We start from the raw sequence: 18,363 nt of genomic DNA, 5'->3' as shown, positions 1-18,363 counted from the left end.
TATACACTTTCCCTGTTGCAGTGATGCTTTCAAGGGCTCACTGCAGCTCACCACAGGGGTGTCTCAGCTAGGTCACCTAAATGCTGTAGATCATCTTATATTCTAATTCTGATACAGCCAAAGTGGTAGCAGCCACATTATAGGGGGGCATCAGCAGACCCGAGGTTTGCAGAAGTGCAACAAATATTTAGGTGTGTCACCTATCTCCATCACCCGCTTTTTGCCTACAGGGGAAAATCACCATGGTAGCTGCCAGCTGACCTCTAGGTAGATTGGACATTGTTGAAAGCTTCACTCTACACTCAGATAATGAGACAGGTAAGGGATGGCTGTAGCTCAGTGGCATGGCACATGTTTTGTGTGTGAAGGATCCAAGGTTCAGTCACTGGCATCTCCAAGTAGAGCTCCTACCTGAAACCCTGGAGAACTGCTGCCAGCAGTGGATATGATTCTTAGATACCAAAACCAAAGGTGTAAGGCAGTTTCCTATACCCCTATGCTAAGGCAACATGAAGTTTGTATTGGCGGAGCAACATACAGGAATGTAAAAAAGGAGCCAGCAATGGATTGTTGTCATGTCAAATTTGGGCCCCTTTTAAATGCAAGCAAGTCCGTTCCCTGTTCAGTCAAGCCTGCCCCACTTTTTTTGCTTGCCAGAAACAGCTACTTTGGGGCATTGCTTCACAGTAGTAAATGAGATGACCTCTAGGAGCATGGTGTATGGATTTCCCCTCCCTGAAAAGCCTTAAGTAGAGCATAACAAATGTGATGCTCTCATTCGATAGGGTATTCTGCCTGTGTTGTGAAAAGCTACCTTGCATTCTGCCTTAAAGGATCATGCGTTGTGCAAACTCCTCTAAGGCAGCAGGACATACCAGTAGACTGAAGCATATGCACACCAAGAAGGAGGGAAGGTGTGACATAATTAGCTGCCTCCATCTGCCTTGATGCATTTTTGCAAAGGGTGCAGGCTTCTTGTCTTTACAAGGAAAATAGGTAAAGTGTTTTCTTTCATTTACATTGCCATTGCTAATGAAGCTGAAAAAGGCAGTTCAGAATATGAATAAAATGAAAGTGTGTGTGTGTGTGTGTGTGTGTGTGTGTGTGTACACATACAAGTTATTCAGGCGGATACCAATCACAGTCTCAGTAGGGGAAAGCCTACAATTGTGTTAAAGCTGGAACATAATCAAACAATTTATAGTAGCAAGCAGCAAGGTCCAGAGTGACAAAATGCAGCAATTTCTCTTGGTGGCATGGAGAGCAACAGCAAGTAGGTAATAATATGGAAAGAGTTATGTGATATAGGCCACAATCTAAAGAACCATGCAGCACACTTTTCTGGAAGCTATGAAACTCAAGGGAACTCCAGAGGCAGCTTTTAATGCAGTGCAAGGAGCAGCGAAAGAGAGGAGAGGAAATAAGAAAGCACCTAGGTATGAGAGGCCGGCAGAGACTAGTGGGTAGGAAGTGGCTGCAATGCTGAGCAGCAACTGCAGCAAAGAAGGGGCTAGATCAGGGTGCTGCAACACGAGGTCCGCATGCAGCCCTCAGTGTCTTTTTTTGGTGGCGGCCCCTGGAAACATTCGACGCCCCCCAGCCTTCTTGCTGCCTTCTCAAAGCCAGGAAAATGAGGCACTGGGCTTTGAGAAGGAGGCATGAGGGCTTTGACAGGGTCCTAGAGTCCTTCCACCTCCTTCTCACTTTTGGGAAAGCCTGGCGCCTCCTTACCTATCTTTCGGCAGATAGCACAAAGGTTGGGGGCATCAAATTTTGGCCTTGCTCTCCCTCCTCCATGCAGCCCACGGGTTCTGTGTCAAAGTACACTTGGTATGAAAAGTTGGGCCGCTCTGGTCTAGATCTTCACATATCTAAATTTCCCTATAGCCCATAACATATTCCCCCCCCCCCACTGTCCATCTTTTCAAAAGAGCTAAAAAGCTATGTGACCTACACTTCTGAAGCTTTCAACTTAAATACTAGTTCACAGACCAGGAAGTGGGGGTGGAATGTCTGTCTGCAAGCTATGTGCATTTGAAATTTTTAGAAAGTACTTCAGCTTTGAAGAATTCAAGGTGGTTTTGTAGGATCCCAACTATACAAGCTTAAGCTTCTTCTTCCTGTGGCACAGATACAGCTTAACCCCATTTCTACTGAAGAAGACAAGAGGTAATTTAACAAGGCAAAAGCACAATCTTCTGAAGTCCTTGAAACTGCTATCTCCTCTTAATTCATACAGGGGAATTGTATAAAGCTAACAGAGACATAGTCATAAGACCTAATTTATAAGAACTGGTGTTTAATATCATCTTAAACTATTCCACTGCAATGATTTCATCCTATTTTCTTGCAGACCTCCTAAGATAACAACATATTCTGTGGGCACTTTCAGCTGGCTGGCAAGAACAGCTAATCTGCATGTTCCTCATGCGTATTAGTTATTGTATTCAACTGTAGAATATATATTTAAAACAACCTGATTTGATGTTTTATTCTATTTAATTATAAAAGGCAATTAGGTATTTGTTTGTTTCTATGTTTCTCTTAAATGTTCACCATCAAGACAAATGCCTTTGGATTTTGAGCACATACTTTTATTGGGTTTGGAGATCTGCTATCACGAAAGGCTTATTGCCTAGTAGAGGCCCTGCTGATTTTCTATGGTCTGGTTCATGTAATAATTCAAGAAATGAATGCAAGGTATGAAGTGGGCAGTTATGAACATAATGCATCACAGCAATTAATGTGGTTGTCACTAGAGGTAATACAACCTTGATCATGGGAATGGCTGTAGTCAAGCCTTCACCATCCTGGTGCCTCCAGATGTTTTGGACTAACTCCCAACAGCCCCAGCCACCACAGCCATGCTGGCTGGGGCTGATGGTGGAGGATAGATACCAGGTTGGCAAAAGCTGCTGTAGACCAATAGAGGCTGATCACCCAAAAAAGGGGACACACACGTACATAAAATGTGCACACACTAGTTTATATGCACCGATGCAAATTTAGAAAGGATAGTTATAATTTAGATATAACGCATCTCACCATAATTAGGTAAACGGTGACCAGGTGACATATGTTCCTGCTTAGTCTACTATCAAGGTGCTGCTAACTCTTGATGGGCAACCTCCAAGCCCCTGCTCTCCCTTCTGATGCTTCTTCATCAAACAGAGGGCTGTTCTCTGCAAAGTAGGGCACATGGCCACCCTAGACGAACAGCAGCTGCCTGGCATTTATCCATGGGAGTTATATGTGCCCAAGGACAGTGAGGCTGCTGACATAAATTAAGAGAGCATTGCATGAATTTGCATTAAGGAGTTGCTTTGAAGAAGGGAGCCAATCACAATGCTACTGCTGAGGCTACAGAACTGATTGCCCTAATGCCAGGGTGCAGCACAGGAGGCCAGTTTATCTTGCCACCATCTGTGGCAGCAGACAGATGCTCAATAACCCAGAAGCTGTAGATCTTGTGCTTGTCCAAAGAACAACAACAACCCAGGAGACTTATGTATTGTCACTGTGTCCTCAGTAGCAAGGAGACAGAAGCAGCAGCCAGTTAACTGTGGTTAGAAGAGCCAGTTCAAATACTTGGCAGGGGTTTGCTGCATAACTGGTCCCTTTGCCTTCAAAGGCTTGTGGTCATGTCAACACTATAACAAGAGAGACTGCTTTTCTGTAAACCACTAATTGCATGTTTTATATTTTTTGGAGTGATACATTTTCTAAGGTAAATGTAAACAACAAATGTTAGTGTTAATCCTTGGCCTTTGATGGAATATTGTCAAAAAGTAGGGCTATTATTTAGCCATTTGCCACATTTGTATCACCAGTTCTTCTTCATCCAAGGACATATGGTACATACAGTTAAGAATTAATCACTGAACAGGGATTTTAATGTGGTTTTCTTACATCTACACCAAACCATTCTTCCTATATACATAAAAATGTAATGCTGTCATTGTGCAACCCCCACTGGAAAATTTGTAGTGCCACATCACAATCCTGAATTTGCACGGTGGGGGTGGGAGAGGGAGCAAAAGAAAAAACAGAAGATAGAGAGACACATAGGAAAATGGCAGTTTTATCCAGCAGCAGAGGGTTGAACAAAGCAGAGCTGGAGAAAACTGAGAGGGGAAAACTGGTGATTTTAAGCAATAGCAGAAGTTTGGGTAGAGTGAGCAGGGGGTGATACTGAGGAGGGAAGTAAAACAATGGTTGAGTACATCAAGGGAATTTGGGGAGGCTTTGTTGTGTTAGCTTTTTGGTGTTTGCTTCTGTGATCTATCCATCTCCTTGTTAAACTGGTCTGTTTTCTTGAAAAATAACCCCTCAGTGTGATTATATCCCTGCATTATTCAAACCTCTGTCATTGTTTGAAATCAGTATCCTTCCACCCCCACTTTACTTAAACTTCTACCATTATTTGAGTACAGTGAGAAGGAGACGGACGGACACAAAAAGGAAATAAAATGGCTGTTTTAAACTTCTCCTTCTTCTATTACTCAACTCTCTCAAGTGAGAGAGATATAGAATGTGGAGCTCTTAAGTATCCCATAACTTCCAAGAATGTAGTTCACTCCTGCTACCATTTGTTGCTTTCAACATAAAGTTCAAGATTCTGTGTAGCAATTTAGAGAGGTTTTATTAACAAGTGAGCACCCACATATATACAACACCCATCAACTGAACTTAACCTTCTCTAACTGAACAAGCTAGCTGACAGCCTTGCTCTTAAGATTCTACTGATCTTAAAAATACAGAAACATATATCAGCAAGGGTTGGTGCGAGCCAAGAGGGCATGCACAGAGAGGAGGAGGCATGGAAAAGTGGAGTGGTCTGTGTGCACAGGGGAGTTGAAAAAAGAGGAGGTAGAAAAAGGGGGTGAAGTTGATAATGGGGCATGTGTGCGCAAAGGGAGAGAGGACAGGGCATGGAAATGAGAGTGATATGTGTTCAAGGGAGAGTTAAGAAAAGTAAGGAGGAGAGTGGAGGAAAAAAGAGGCTGAAGGTAAAAATGAGAGTGCAGAGGGGGTTGCAAGAAAGGAGGGATTAGGAGGCATGGGAATGCGGTTGAAAATGAAAGCAGGGGCACGAAAGGGTCTGAAGAATGGGGGTGTGGCTTCATAATTGGGTGGATGTGAAAAAGGCACTCAGCAGCTGAAATGCGTGGGAAGAGAAATGCAAGAGGTTGCCATGGGGGTCCTATAAGAAGATAATATTTTGAACATGGCCTTAACTCTGTTTTGAGTGGGAAGTGCAGAGTTATATCTCCCTTTCAAAAATCCCCAATAAGTATTATTGTTCTGTGAAATACTGAATCAGAGTACAAAACCCACAAACTGGAATCTCAAATAAGAATGTGGTTATAGTAATTCACCCTCAACCTGTATTGGACACTATAGATTAGATTTACAGACAACTTTGGAGACATGCCATTTCCAAGCTTAAATATCTTCACGTGCATGAACAAATAAATCATGCAGGAGAAATATAAGCACAGACCTGGTTTCACACCTGCATTTTGAACTGTCATATCCACCAATTTTAATCAGAAAGGTATGGCAATATCTGACCTCCATCAAAACAGCACAAAGCTTTGCTGAATTGTGTCCATACATAGGAATTTAGCATTGAACACATGAGATTGCACAAAATGAAAGGCTGAGTTGGTATCAAAATATATTAGCTAGGCAGTAAACAAAAGTGTTAAAATTAAATTTTGCTAGTCATTAATGAAGACACATTTTGGCACAGAATGTCTTACTCTGTCCTCCATCCATATAATATACTTTCTCAGCAATTCATATCTATGGACTGAGAGATGATATAGACTAGGGGTTGGGAACCTTTTGCAAAATCGTTTTTAAGCTAGAACAAAGCTGGGTTGTAAATTTGCTTTGATTTCATTCTGGGGGTGGGGAGGAAATCCAGAAGCACTTAAACAAGACAGGGCATTAAATCTCAAAATACCTTTTCAGAAGTGATATAGTGAGCATTTTCTCGCTGATAGCTGATACATTTAGTTGAAAATGCCAATTATCTGAATAGATCAAGATGTACACACCCCTTTTCTATGCACACACTTTCCTCCTGCTGGAAGGATGATGGGAATCTTCACACACATACAAAGGGAGAAGGAGAGGGAGTTTCCAACAGTGTGGGATCACACACCATAGGAGAAGGCTCATCTCTTTCTTTCTTTCTTTCTTTCTTTCTTTCTTTCTTTCTTTCTTTCTTTCTTTCTCTCTCTCTCTCTCTCTCTCTCTCGCTCTCTGTGTGTGTGTGTGTGTCACTCTGTATAGGGAGCTATAGGTGTCATTTCAGATACGAATGTTAATTCATGAATTATATTTAAGACCTCACATGAATGATCTATCTGAGTGAGCAGTAAAAGATGGGAGGAGGAAACTCACCCAGTTTTCAGCTTTTTGCCATGCTTTGTGCTGCTGCTGCTGCTGCTATGGTAGTTGCTTGAGTTACTTCCACACTGCACTACCACTTGAATGCATGACTAAGTGTAATCTAATAACCCACCCTATGACATGAGGTGCAGGAATAATGGAATACCATGGTAGCCTAAAGAGGCACAGTTTTATGATACCCATAGCTGTAAAGTCAAAACTTTTGAGGTCTATTTGCCTTCCCCTTCTTGAGAACAATAAGAACATCTAACTGAAATCAGTGGTAGAATACTCATTGATTTTGATGGATTGGTTAGAAAATGGCTAAAACGAGTAGCAGCTGTTTTTAAAGTATCACACATACATATATTCAACATCAATCTGGCCCAGATGCACTTAAAGGCAAAATGCTGATATTAGCTCTTCAGCTTCATCCCACAATCCTAAACATTTGTCATGGATCATCCACTGCAACACAGAACCCTTGCAACACATTTGCACTAACAATATTGGAGTGACACAGTGCTAGATATGCTCTTCTAATTATACATTTGCTGGGGCAGCAGGTTTTAGAGATCAGACCATGCCCCCCCCCTCTCTCCAACTAATCAATTTACCAGCATCTGGAAATATTAATGAGGCCAGGAATCCCTCATAGAATTTAGAACAGGAAGACCATAGAGTACAGAATCCATGCATCAAACACATGTGCATATCTTAAAACACCAATTTGCCTTAACCGAGAAAGCCAATGTACTCATACTGCAATTTTCATTTGTTGCCTGCACAAATGCCTAGCCATGATCCACATATTAGTTATACTTCCACATAACTGAATATCATCTTGATACATAAGACAGTACAAAGGTAAATGGATTGAAGCTAATAGGTAATATGACCCAAAACCAATACAGGAAAGTAAGCGACATTGGTTTGAATGGAACTGCTGTGTACTGGGTTTAGGATCAGTTTGAAAGGATCACGGAATAACCTCATGTATTTCAACTAGGCTGAATGATGCCTGACAGTCATGTCCCAGTATCAATACACAAATATAGGCAGAAAAGAAGTCACACTGTAAAGAGAAGGTAAGCAATGAATATGCGGAACACAACAATTATCACCAGCTAAATCAGGGTTTTTAGAGCACTCACATGGCATATAGGTCTGTTCAAATCTTCAAGAATAATACCTTAAGGCTGAAATCTTTTGTGCTATTTACTTGGGAGTAAGTTCCATTAAACTCAATGGAGCTTAGTTTTGAGTAATAAAAATAAAATTGTGCTATAACTATTTTCATACCTCCCATTGAATGTCGGTATGCTACCAAAAATGACAAAAATACAATCCCATCACAACACCAATTTGAGCCAGAATCTGTGTTTTTGATGTATCATGTCTTTGAGGTTTTTTAGCTCTGAAATTTACACAGCTTTGCTACACAAAATGCTAATTATTGAGAGGGAAGGTTATCAAAAGGAAGTTTGAAAGGGGGGGGGGTTCTTTGGCAACATAGGCAACATGTTGAATAATTTATTTGGCTCGTATATGCATTTTTAAAAAAACACACATTTTTTTGGACAAAAAGAGAGCAAATGTATTCAGCTATACAAAAACAGAATGCAATTATAATATAAATGTAGTTTATTCATACCTTATTATGTGTCTGCGTTTGTCCAACCAGTATAAGAATATTTGATGAGATAATAGACAGGCAGAAATTAATTAGAATTATTGACCTCTCAGATCTGATGTATCTGTCCAAAGAAAGACACACAACAAAAGGCTATCTAAGTACATTGCATACCAATATTGTAATTTTAAAAAAATTAAAAATAAAACATTAAATCTGACATTTTTAAAAGTTTTAAATAGCACTTCTGAAAAATAAAATGCCTTCTGTCTGAAGGTCTGAAGAGAACTTTTAAAATCATTATTTTTTATTATTAATAACAGCATTGCATAAGAAAAAAACAAGTACTCCATAATGCTCCAACAATGCCAAGAGATTTGCTACATGTGTGTTGGCAATTGGAGTTCATAGCCCTTGATGCTTATGATACAGCATTTTGCAATTAGCAGCTTGCACCACCTAGTTCTAGAGCAGTATAGCTGCTTATGACTGGTTGCAACCCCCTGGGAAATGATTTACAGAAGTCCTACTAAAATTATTGCTTTTGCTCAGCTGCCACTCATTTCAATAAGACACCCACTGCTTATTGTGTGATAGGAATATTTGAGCATATAAGTTTAATCCACTCATTAATTATGATGCTAGGTTATACTTACAAAATAGCTTGTGTATAGAAGCTAGAATACAGATAATTTATGCTACTGCCAAATAATGCATTAAGTTGACAGTTAGTTCCACATACACACCACTGCCAATAGTTGCTTTGCCAGTAATTTAGGAAACTTTTTTAGTGTGTGAAAGTTCAAATTTTGTATATATTATATACACTTTTGCATGCTGTTTGATACAGAGAATCATTCAGAGCAAAATATTATGGTTCAGGATCAAGTAGTATCTACCAAAAAGTAGCCATCTTTCAATTATTGGCTCTGCTGCACAAGATGCCTCCCCCTGTTCTTTGCTGAACCCCTTTCCCAACTGCAGCAAAAACAGGCAAACACCACACCAGCCTTGCATAATGAAGAATATTAGTTTTGCATTGAGAAAACTTTTTTGAAGGGTGCATGGACATTAGTCCACTTCAGCAAATTATGAAAGCATTATGAGTACTAGCCAACTTAAGTTTTACTTAGAGTAGACCCACTGAAATTAATGAACCTAACTTAGTCATGTTTATTAATTTCAATGGGCTTACCCTGAGTAAATCTTAGTTGAATACTACCCCATGTGATCTAATTTTATTGTTGCACTAGGGAGCTGAACATCATATGATCAACACAAGTCCATTTCACTTCTAACAAAAAATAGAGCTAAGTAAGCAAACTTGTAAAGTCTTTTTTTTTAAGTCATAGGAATAATTTCACAGGAATAGGAAACCAAATAATTTGTTGCCCCAAACCCTGATACTTTCATCTGTCCTTGCCAGTGAAAAAATGTTGCCTTGAGATATTCCTGTGTTAAATTATCAGTGTGATGTACAACCCAGTTGTGCTGAAAATATTTAAGCACATCTCTATGGACTCTGATAGCAATCCAAATTCTTCTACTCAACTGGGTTGTGGATCAACTAGAAATATGTTGGGGTTTCTAGTGGTTTGCTTTGCATTAAGTCGGGAATGTTCTGCTGGCAGCCCATGGTGCAAATCTGTTCTCCAAAGCAATTTTATCTGCCCATTGTTACTCCTCCTGGTTTCTAATCAAAGTGTTGTGAGAGCCTGAGCACACTTTCATTCATAAATAACTAATAGTGTGTGAGAGGGAGCCATTCCACTCTTTAATGTTACATCTCTCTTTCAGTTTCATGTAAGACACCTGGGGGTATGCCTGAGTGCATGTGCCCCATAATTGTGAAGTAAGGCAGACAGATGCAAAAGATGGCAGGATTCCCACACCTGCAATAGATGTGCAGGATACGAAATTTCAGCTGTTGTAGCTTGCTATGCAAGTTAAGCTGTTGCAATGTCCTCTTCTGCAGAACTATTAAAGGTGGGGAAGCCTTGTCCTATTTTGCATCTGGTCACCCTACCGTAAAGCCTTTATGGCTAGGAAGTAAAACATGATTGTACCATACATGAAAGTATGCATGTTTGTCCCTATCTTCAGAATTAATTTTTAGAAAGTTAAAAGAAGAAGAAAGTATTGGTTTGTGTGGCCCAAATCCCTGCCACCTATTGGGATCCTGCCCTTAGAACAAAGTGGACTCCCCAGATATATGTCCTTCCCTGTACTAAAGAAAACTCACTGTAGGTAAGAATCCCACATGCTATCCAAGGATTCAAATAATTCAGGCTTTGCTCCATTTTGTTGTTGTTGCTGTTTGTGCATTACTACTTTTAGTAAAGACTGGGGTGCGTCACATTTCCACTCATTTTGGAAACAAACAACCTCAGTTGGGTGTAACATTCATGGTTATAGACAGCACCAAGTTTATCATTTAGAGACTGATACTAACTCTAGGCTTCCCTAGTTTTAGACTCCATCAAGTGCTAGAAAAGTAATCCCACAATGCACTGGGCCAGCTCTGCCAAATAATTAGGTGTGAGGACAGTGATGTATTAGCCTTCATGTTTCCCCACCATGATGCTGCTAGGCTCACTGTGTTCATTTAGATCAGAGCTTTCCAAACTGTGTGTCGCGACACATTAGTGTGTCAACTGCAGGGTGTAAGTGTGTCACGCAAATGCTCCCAGCGCTCCTGCTGGGGCTGAAAAGGGGTTAGTTTAACCTCCAGTTTGCTACAGTGTCACAGAACGATACATTTCTTAAAAAGTGTGTCACAAGCATGAAAAGTTTGGAAGGCTCTGATTTAGATAAATGTGTAACTATGAGAGTATTCACCTATGGTTTTTATGTGGATTTAATCATTTATTTGTTTCATCAGTGTCATGTAGCAATAAATAGTACTGATAAACCATCAGTTAGTACTACAATGTTCTTTTAAAACTATTTTAAAAATAATAATTTCAAGAAGTGCCCACTTGGGAAAGGATGAGCTGTAATCATAATTCACTGTCATTTTACAACTCACAGACAGATTCATCCCCCCTACTTCTAAACTGCAGCAGCTTCAGTTGGAATTTCTCCATGGCTTTCATTTGTGAATGTGATCTATGGGCAGCTCACACAGTCAATCTTCAAGATGATCCATGAGGATGCGTTCGCATAAGAGCTGTGATAAGGAATGTGCGACCATCCAGATTTTGTTGGATGACAGCTCCCACAATCTCTGGCCATTGGCTGTGCTGAGACTTGGATGGGAATTGGAATCCAACATCTGGAAGGCCACAGATTTCCCCATCTCTCACACAGAGCATGTCTTGGATCTCAACAAATAGAGCTGGGCATGTGGAAATCACTACAGGAAATCTCAGTTTGTGCGGGACGTTCACTGTGCTAATGTTCACATGGGGACACTCAAGGAACATTGTGTTAAGGCAAAATCGAATGTGTGAAGTTGCCTCAGGTCAGAAATTACTGAGGAACCTTTGAGACCAAAAGCCTGAGTGATAAAGCAAACAAAAGCAGCATTTGTTTGTGTCATAAGGCCAGGATCCTGGAGTAGATATCATCTAACTTCTCATTTTAAAGAGAAATCACTGATTAGAAGTGTGATTACAATGAAGGGCTATCACTTCAACCCAGAGCTCTTTTCATCTTATTTATTTACAATTTATTTATTTGATTTATATACTGCCCTTTGTCAAAAGATCCCAGGGTGATGTACAATGTTTAAAACATATTTTACAGAGCATAATAATGAAAGCATAATACAAAGCATAATAATAGACAGCATAGTAACAAAACAAACTTAATAACAATCCTTCCCTCACCACCTTCAACAGGCCATACATTATTTAATGGCTGAAGGCCTGGGTAAAAAGGAATGCTTTCCCCTGGTACCTAAAGATATGTAAAGATGGCACCAGGCAAGCCTCTTTTGGGAGAGCATTCCACAGATGGGGAGCTACTACAGAAAAGGCCTCTTCTTGTGCTGCCACCCTCCAAACCTCTTGAGAAGGGCCTCAAATGTCAAGTACAGGGCCTGGGTCTGTCCATATGGGGGAGAGGCAGTCCTTAATGTATCCCATATGTGGGATTCTCAACTGAAATGGCAGGTCCACACACTCTTCTCCAGTGAATTGAAAGGGGAAACCCTTGATGGTGGTGGAGCTCTGAATGTGGCTCCCCAGTGTTGAGAAGAAATGGTGAAAATAATAGCAGATACCATGAATGCTGAATAGGAAGAGACAACAGGGCATTTGATCACCACCAGGCCAAGCTTGAACAGAAACCGTGTCAACCTAATCAGACTTATTAATACGTTACAACTCTTCCGCAGTAGCGATCTTGTTTTTCCTAGATTAATAGAAACCCTTCTTCAGTGACCCCTCAGTTCTGAATAATTGCACATTTCTATAAACCCACACGATTCAATTACATACCTCCATAGTGCTGCATAGACAACTGCTAGGGTGATCAAAGCCAAGCATGAAAGGCCACTGCCTACTATAAGGGTTACTGAGGGAGCACCAGATGATTCCATGATCTGTGGGTCATAACAAACATCTATCAGATAAAACCATGTTCCAGTAACTAAAGCACAAAACCAAAACAGGAGAGATGGATATCTGATGTAGTGATTAGCCACATCATCTAAATAGCATTGCCAACAAGTAACCATGTCTCTCTGTCTACTTCAGCCTCTGTCCTAGCTCCTAAAGTATCCGAGGCCTGGGTATTTACAGAATACCAAGACAGTAACCCCACTGGTCTTTGATGATATCCTCAGCAGTCTATTGTATCTCATGAAAATAAATACATAGAATTTTTTTAAAAGAGAGAATAGGGAAAGCCAACAGTCTGATGGGCACCCATAACATTAATTGACATTAAAAAGCTCTCTAGGTTTTGCTTTGAGGGGGAAAAACTAAACAAGTAAAAATGGCTTTCCTCCTTGAAAGGCAAATGTATTTGGATAGCAATGTTCTAAACAAATTATGTGATTTATTCTGACAAATGTAATGCCAACTAATTTCTTATCCAAAATACAAGATCAAACTTTCTAACTCTACAGTAACTTTGCCTTAAAGCCAGCATTCATTTTCTTTCTGTCTCTTAGCAGCTAAGAGAGTACCAATTTAAGAAAAAAAGAGAACAAAACGTATGCATCATTTGTAAGATCTGGACCTCTGAAACAATAGCACTTCTAATGTTTAATATTTATAGGAGCTGAAGTATAAATGACCTTGAGGCAGAAAAATCTTTTTTTTTTTTTTTGAGCTATGAAATTACCCCCAACACCCCACCTTTGCCCTACACACAAGCATTTACACTGGTTTATTTGGTTTTGTTTTGTTTCAAAATGTACACATTCAAAACAATTAGACCAGGAAGTTTGCGGTGATCTGCTGCTTGATTTAGCAGTGTGCTGCTGAAAAGCCTCAAGGCTCTAGTATAAATTGCATTTTATCAAGATACAATTTGTAACCGAGGTGAGGCAAACTGTATATCTTATCCAGGTTTTTAAGTTTATTTCTGCCAAACACTTCTAGTTTACTGCTGAGAAGAACCTTGGCCACACACTGAAAATCTTTTCTCCTTAAAGCTTCAAGGTGCTTGCTCTTTAAAACCAAAAAAAACCCAAAAAACCCCAACCTATTTTATAGGCATTAATACTGTTGAGTTCCTATTTCTCAATCTTCCTCATTGCATTCATACTAGAGGGTCTATTTTACAAGATATCAACAGACAGCATAGATTCCTTGTAATGCCCAATGCAGAACTGCAATCTGTTTAACTAGTGTAGCTTGGTTCCTGCTTCTACCAGCAACAATAAAAAAACCTTGTATATTCTTTTTTCCCTTCTTTTTTTTAAAAAAAGAAAACCCAGGACTGTAATACATTACATTACAGTTGCTAAGTTTTCTCTAAGAAAACAGGAGTACCTCAGCACCTGAAACTGACTAGCATTTAGTTATAAGGCAAAACCAGCAATTCGTTCCCAAAAACTAAGAACTGCTAATAGATAAGAGAAAAGCCAGTCTTTTCCAGACCTGCAACGCTGATACAATTTCTCATATGAGTTAATGCTGGACACATAAAAAACCACACCAAAAACCCTCCCAGTCATTGCATTAAACTCAGGGCTTTTTTCTTCTTTTTTCCCCCGTCCTTTGTTACTTACTATTTCTCTAGGTTGCTGAGCCAAAATGGCGAAGGTAGAGAGACGATCACATAAGCATTTCGTATGGGATGCATCGGTAAGCACAGTTTTACATCCCTGGGTGGACCAGGTTCCCAAAGAGTCGTTCCTGCAAGAAGAGAGAGGGAGGGAGACAGAGAAAGAGGGAGGGAGAGAGAAAGAGAGAGAGAAAGAAAATCGGGATAATTACGGCTGACGGTCAATTCCTTGAAGAGAAAATGCAGTTTAATTGAGAGCAGAGTCTAGTGTGGTTCCCGGACAGAAGAGATCTACTTGTTGTTGAATAGGACTTAATTTAGATGCATCTCCAGCTGTACAGTAATGCGGGGAGGGGGGCGAGAGAGGCGGCGAGGGAGGGGGACAGAAGGCAAGCAGGCAGCTCGGCGGCGCGCAGTGAGCTGTCCAGAGCTCTTGGTGCTGAAAGGGCTCTGTAAGAGCTCTCTCGGCTCGCCGTAGAAGCGGAAGCCTTCCCCGCTGCCCGCCGCTTTCCCAACTGCTCAGATCACTGCGAAAACTCATAGCGGGGGAAAATAAAACAAAAGACCCTTGTGGTTCCCCCACCCCCAGTCTTTCATACCAGCTCTGCCACGTTTTTGTGAAGCTATTACCTCGCTCCCTCTCTTCCGTGCGTGCGTGTGTGTGTGTGTAATTTAAATGCAGATGGCTCTGTAATATCTGTCTGATTAACACTGGTTAGATTGGCCAATTCTGGGTCTTCTTTTTTTTCTGGCTAGGATTTCGTAGGTGGTGTAGCTATTTTGTTCTCCTTGTGGGTTTTAAAGCTCAGCCTTGCGGATTTCACCCTGGAAACGGGCGGCAGCGGCTGATTCCTTCTCCAACTCTTCCCTTTTTCGCCTGAGCTCCAGCGCAGGGGTGGATTTCAGCAGGGCAGCGCATCGTTCAAGAGACACCAGTTCGCCCTCCAGACATCCCTCCGTCCAACTCGCCCTGCTTCCCTCCCTCCTTTTCCTTTCCATGGTGCTGGTGGGTGTGTGGCGGAGGCGGGGAGGGGGGGCACGGGACACACAAGCGCGAAGAGATCGTTTGCTGGGGCTTTATCCACTACCACCCTGTTGTTAAAGGGGGGGGGGGCTCAAGAAAAAAAAAAGAAAACGCCACCCTTGATTTGATTAGCAATTTAAAAAGTACAAAAGCTTCTTCTCTAATCCTCCCCGGTAGAACAATAAAATGGTATCAACCCGCGTTTTCCTTGTGCGGAGAAAAAGAGCAAGGCGGGAGTAGGGGTGGGTGGTGGGTGGGAAGAGAGAATCGCCTTGTTTTTCCATGTGAATCAAAGGGGTTACGGGGTCTCTCCTCAAGGAGAACTGCTCGGCTTCTTCGGACTCAAACCAGTTTTCAAGCATTTAGTGTTTTGCGAATTGGAACAGGCGGGTGTCGTTTTCTTCCCCCTCACATGCCTTCGCACAAGCTCTCTCGCCCCCTCCCCCCGGTTTCCAGAACCAGGCTTCGTATGCAGGGATTCATGTATTGCCTAAGCTATCTGTGCACGGATGCCAGGAAGTCTCCTGCCAGCAACAGCGAGTGCTGTCAATTCCATCCCCAAGGCACTTAAAAACAAGGGGGAGGAGGAGGTGGCGAGAGAAGGAGAGGGAGGGGAAGAGCGCTTTCACCTTCAAATTCCTCCTCCTCTCAACTCCCTTTGAACCAGCCCTCCTGCTCTGGCTTTCCCACGTCTGTTCGCGGCGATGACTGCGAGCGCGGACTCTGGAGCCCCGGCCATTTGTGCTCCGAAGCGCGCACCTTCCTATCCCACCAGGCGCCACTTGCCTTCCACACCCCGCGAGCTCAATAGTTGGCACTACAAATGGCTTCGGAGCCGAGTCATAAACAAAGCAAAAGACGGGGGCGGGGGTGAAGAGAGTCCCCCCAAACTGCGCTATTCAGGATCTCCTTCGGTACCCTGTCCAGGCCAGCTGTAGCCTTCAAACTCACAAACGCCTAAAAACTCCAGGACTATTTTCCTTTAAATTGTGTGTGTGTGAAAAATTAGTATTTATGTTGTAATTCACACAGGCAAATATAATTGGTATATATTGTCTAATTTCCACACACACACACACACATACTGGAATCTACCTGCTACTGATTAACCTCACCTACTCAATTTATTCATCCCTCTGAATCTTGTCTTGTTGTGACACGCTGTTAAAGCCCAAATGAAATACATTTATCAGGGGGTGATTAAATATTAAAGAAGATGGGAGCTTAAGGGAAACTGACGTGGCTTAACACATAAAGGCAGTGTTATTATCCATTCTCAGAGACGTTTAATACACTCAGGGGTGAACTGGCCATGGAAAGGATAGGGCAGCTGCCTGAGAGGTGGGTCTCATGAAAGCTACCATTTCCTGGAGTTGATTAGTGCAGCTGGACTGGCTCGCTTGATTGCCACCATACCTTGTCACAACCCTCAGTTTGTTTCTAAATTACACCACTTGTATCCAACTCCTAGGTTTGCAGTAACACTACAAGCTGGAGAGCAGGGTGAGATTTTCTCGGCCTTCTAAGAACAGGTAAATTGGCTCACACACCCATTAGGCTTAGATAATGTAAGACTCTTTGCCCCTAACCCCCAAAGCCCCTTTGGGCAAACACAAAGTTTTGCCTGCATGTTGTAGACTTCTGTTTTCTTTTTCTTCTTCTTCTTCTCCAGTATGCTAACTCGAACTCCACAACTACAATTTTCCTGAGGTCTGAGGCTGGCTTGTCTGATGGCAGAGAGGGACAGAGGAGACCGAGAAGCCCTACTGACTGTACAGAGTTTACAATGCAGCCCTTTGGACACTGTCTTCATCTGAGCTACTCTGCAAGTTACTTTTGCAGCCAGACTGCCTTTGAAAAATCACCTCTCCTGGGGCTGATTCCCATGCCTCATGTCATCAGAACCCTCCACCTAGTTGTCTAGAATGCCATGCAGTTACTTCCAATGCCAGCATCAGAGGCCTTGATGGAGGTGTGGTTGTAGCATGGGAGATACTCATGAGATCAAGGCAAGCAATGTAGTGCAGATTAAGGAACTTCGACATGCTTCTACTGAAACATGAAATCCAGCCTTGGGGAAACGGCTTTGCAGCAAGCAAGCAAGCATGCTGCAAAGGCAAGCTGCACATTGAACCTAAGCTAGCTGAAATGTGAAGGATGTGCCATTTATATTTATTCACTATGAAGAACTGCTCTACCATGTGTGCTGCTCTACCAAACACAGAAGTGCAATTTTGACCCATGGGATTCAGAAAGAAAAGCAAATATTTATACACCATTGTGTCAGTAATTTCCCGAAAAGTGGGCCAGTATTAACATGCATGGCCGATTCAAAGAGGTTTGCCTAAGTCCACCTATTGAGCTCATACTGAACTGTGAATTGACCCATGGGCATTTCTGTTTGTACTCTGGACAATGCAATGGAGGGAGAGAGGCCTTAAATGAGCTTTGAAGGTATTAGTGAGCATGGGGAATGAATTCAAGCAGAACTTACCCCTTCCTGCAGTGGGTGGAATGATAAGAACCTAAATTATCTCCCTGCACACATACCCTCCAAAATTTATTCCGTCTTATTGGTTTATAATTGGAATGTGCATGTTTTACAAGTTGTGGCCATTATACTTCATGGGCTTACTCCATCTCTTTTTTGCTATCCACAGGGACTTCATTTGAAGATATTCACGCATAGGTGACCTAGTTTGCCTCTGGAGTCACGTTCAGTAATTGACATTTCCAAGTACAGGTGGGAAAGACTCCCATGTGAAATGCTTTGCAACTCAGTGTAGATGACACCCAAGACCGATGAACAAATGGTAATACCAGCATCTCTATGTTGTTTCCAGAAGGGGAGAGAATAAAACCCATTGACTGAGTGGACTAAAACTTGCTCTACTTTGGATCCAAGCCAAACACCATGATTTTTGCAAACTGTCTCCTGAGTATCTTACTGACATCCTTTCCTTATTTGCCTTATGGGAATGCCTGGTGTTAAGACTGACACAGAGCAGGGTTCAATATTGTCAAAAGTTCATCTCTCATGAATATGGTTTTGAGCTCCACACTTGGAGAAGGGTAACAAAATCTTATTGACAGGTCTGGCTTTTCAAAAAAAAAAGGAAAATGA

General features: G+C 41.7%; 1 protein-coding gene across 5 annotated transcripts in view; it reads right to left on the bottom strand.

Moving 5' to 3' along the window:
• The window catches only part of ADGRB3 (adhesion G protein-coupled receptor B3), a 437,944-nt gene that overhangs the window by 93,944 nt on the left and 325,637 nt on the right, over positions 1-18,363 (bottom strand). For all 5 annotated transcript variants that reach the window (XM_083607031.1, XM_083607028.1, XM_083607027.1 and 2 more), the window contains 3 exons: positions 14,220-14,346; positions 12,478-12,581; positions 8,057-8,159 (listed from right to left, as the gene is read on the bottom strand). In XM_083607031.1, coding sequence (XP_083463157.1) covers positions 8,057-8,159; positions 12,478-12,581; positions 14,220-14,346 — 334 coding nt within the window. The remainder of the gene's footprint in view (positions 1-8,056; positions 8,160-12,477; positions 12,582-14,219; positions 14,347-18,363) is intronic.

The sequence above is a fragment of the Podarcis filfolensis genome, assembly GCF_964270895.1.
Source record: "Podarcis filfolensis genome assembly, chromosome: 3".
Lineage (NCBI taxonomy): Eukaryota > Metazoa > Chordata > Lepidosauria > Squamata > Lacertidae > Podarcis > Podarcis filfolensis.
Note: the sequence above shows the minus strand (reverse complement) of the source record. Positions and strands in the feature narration are given on the sequence as shown.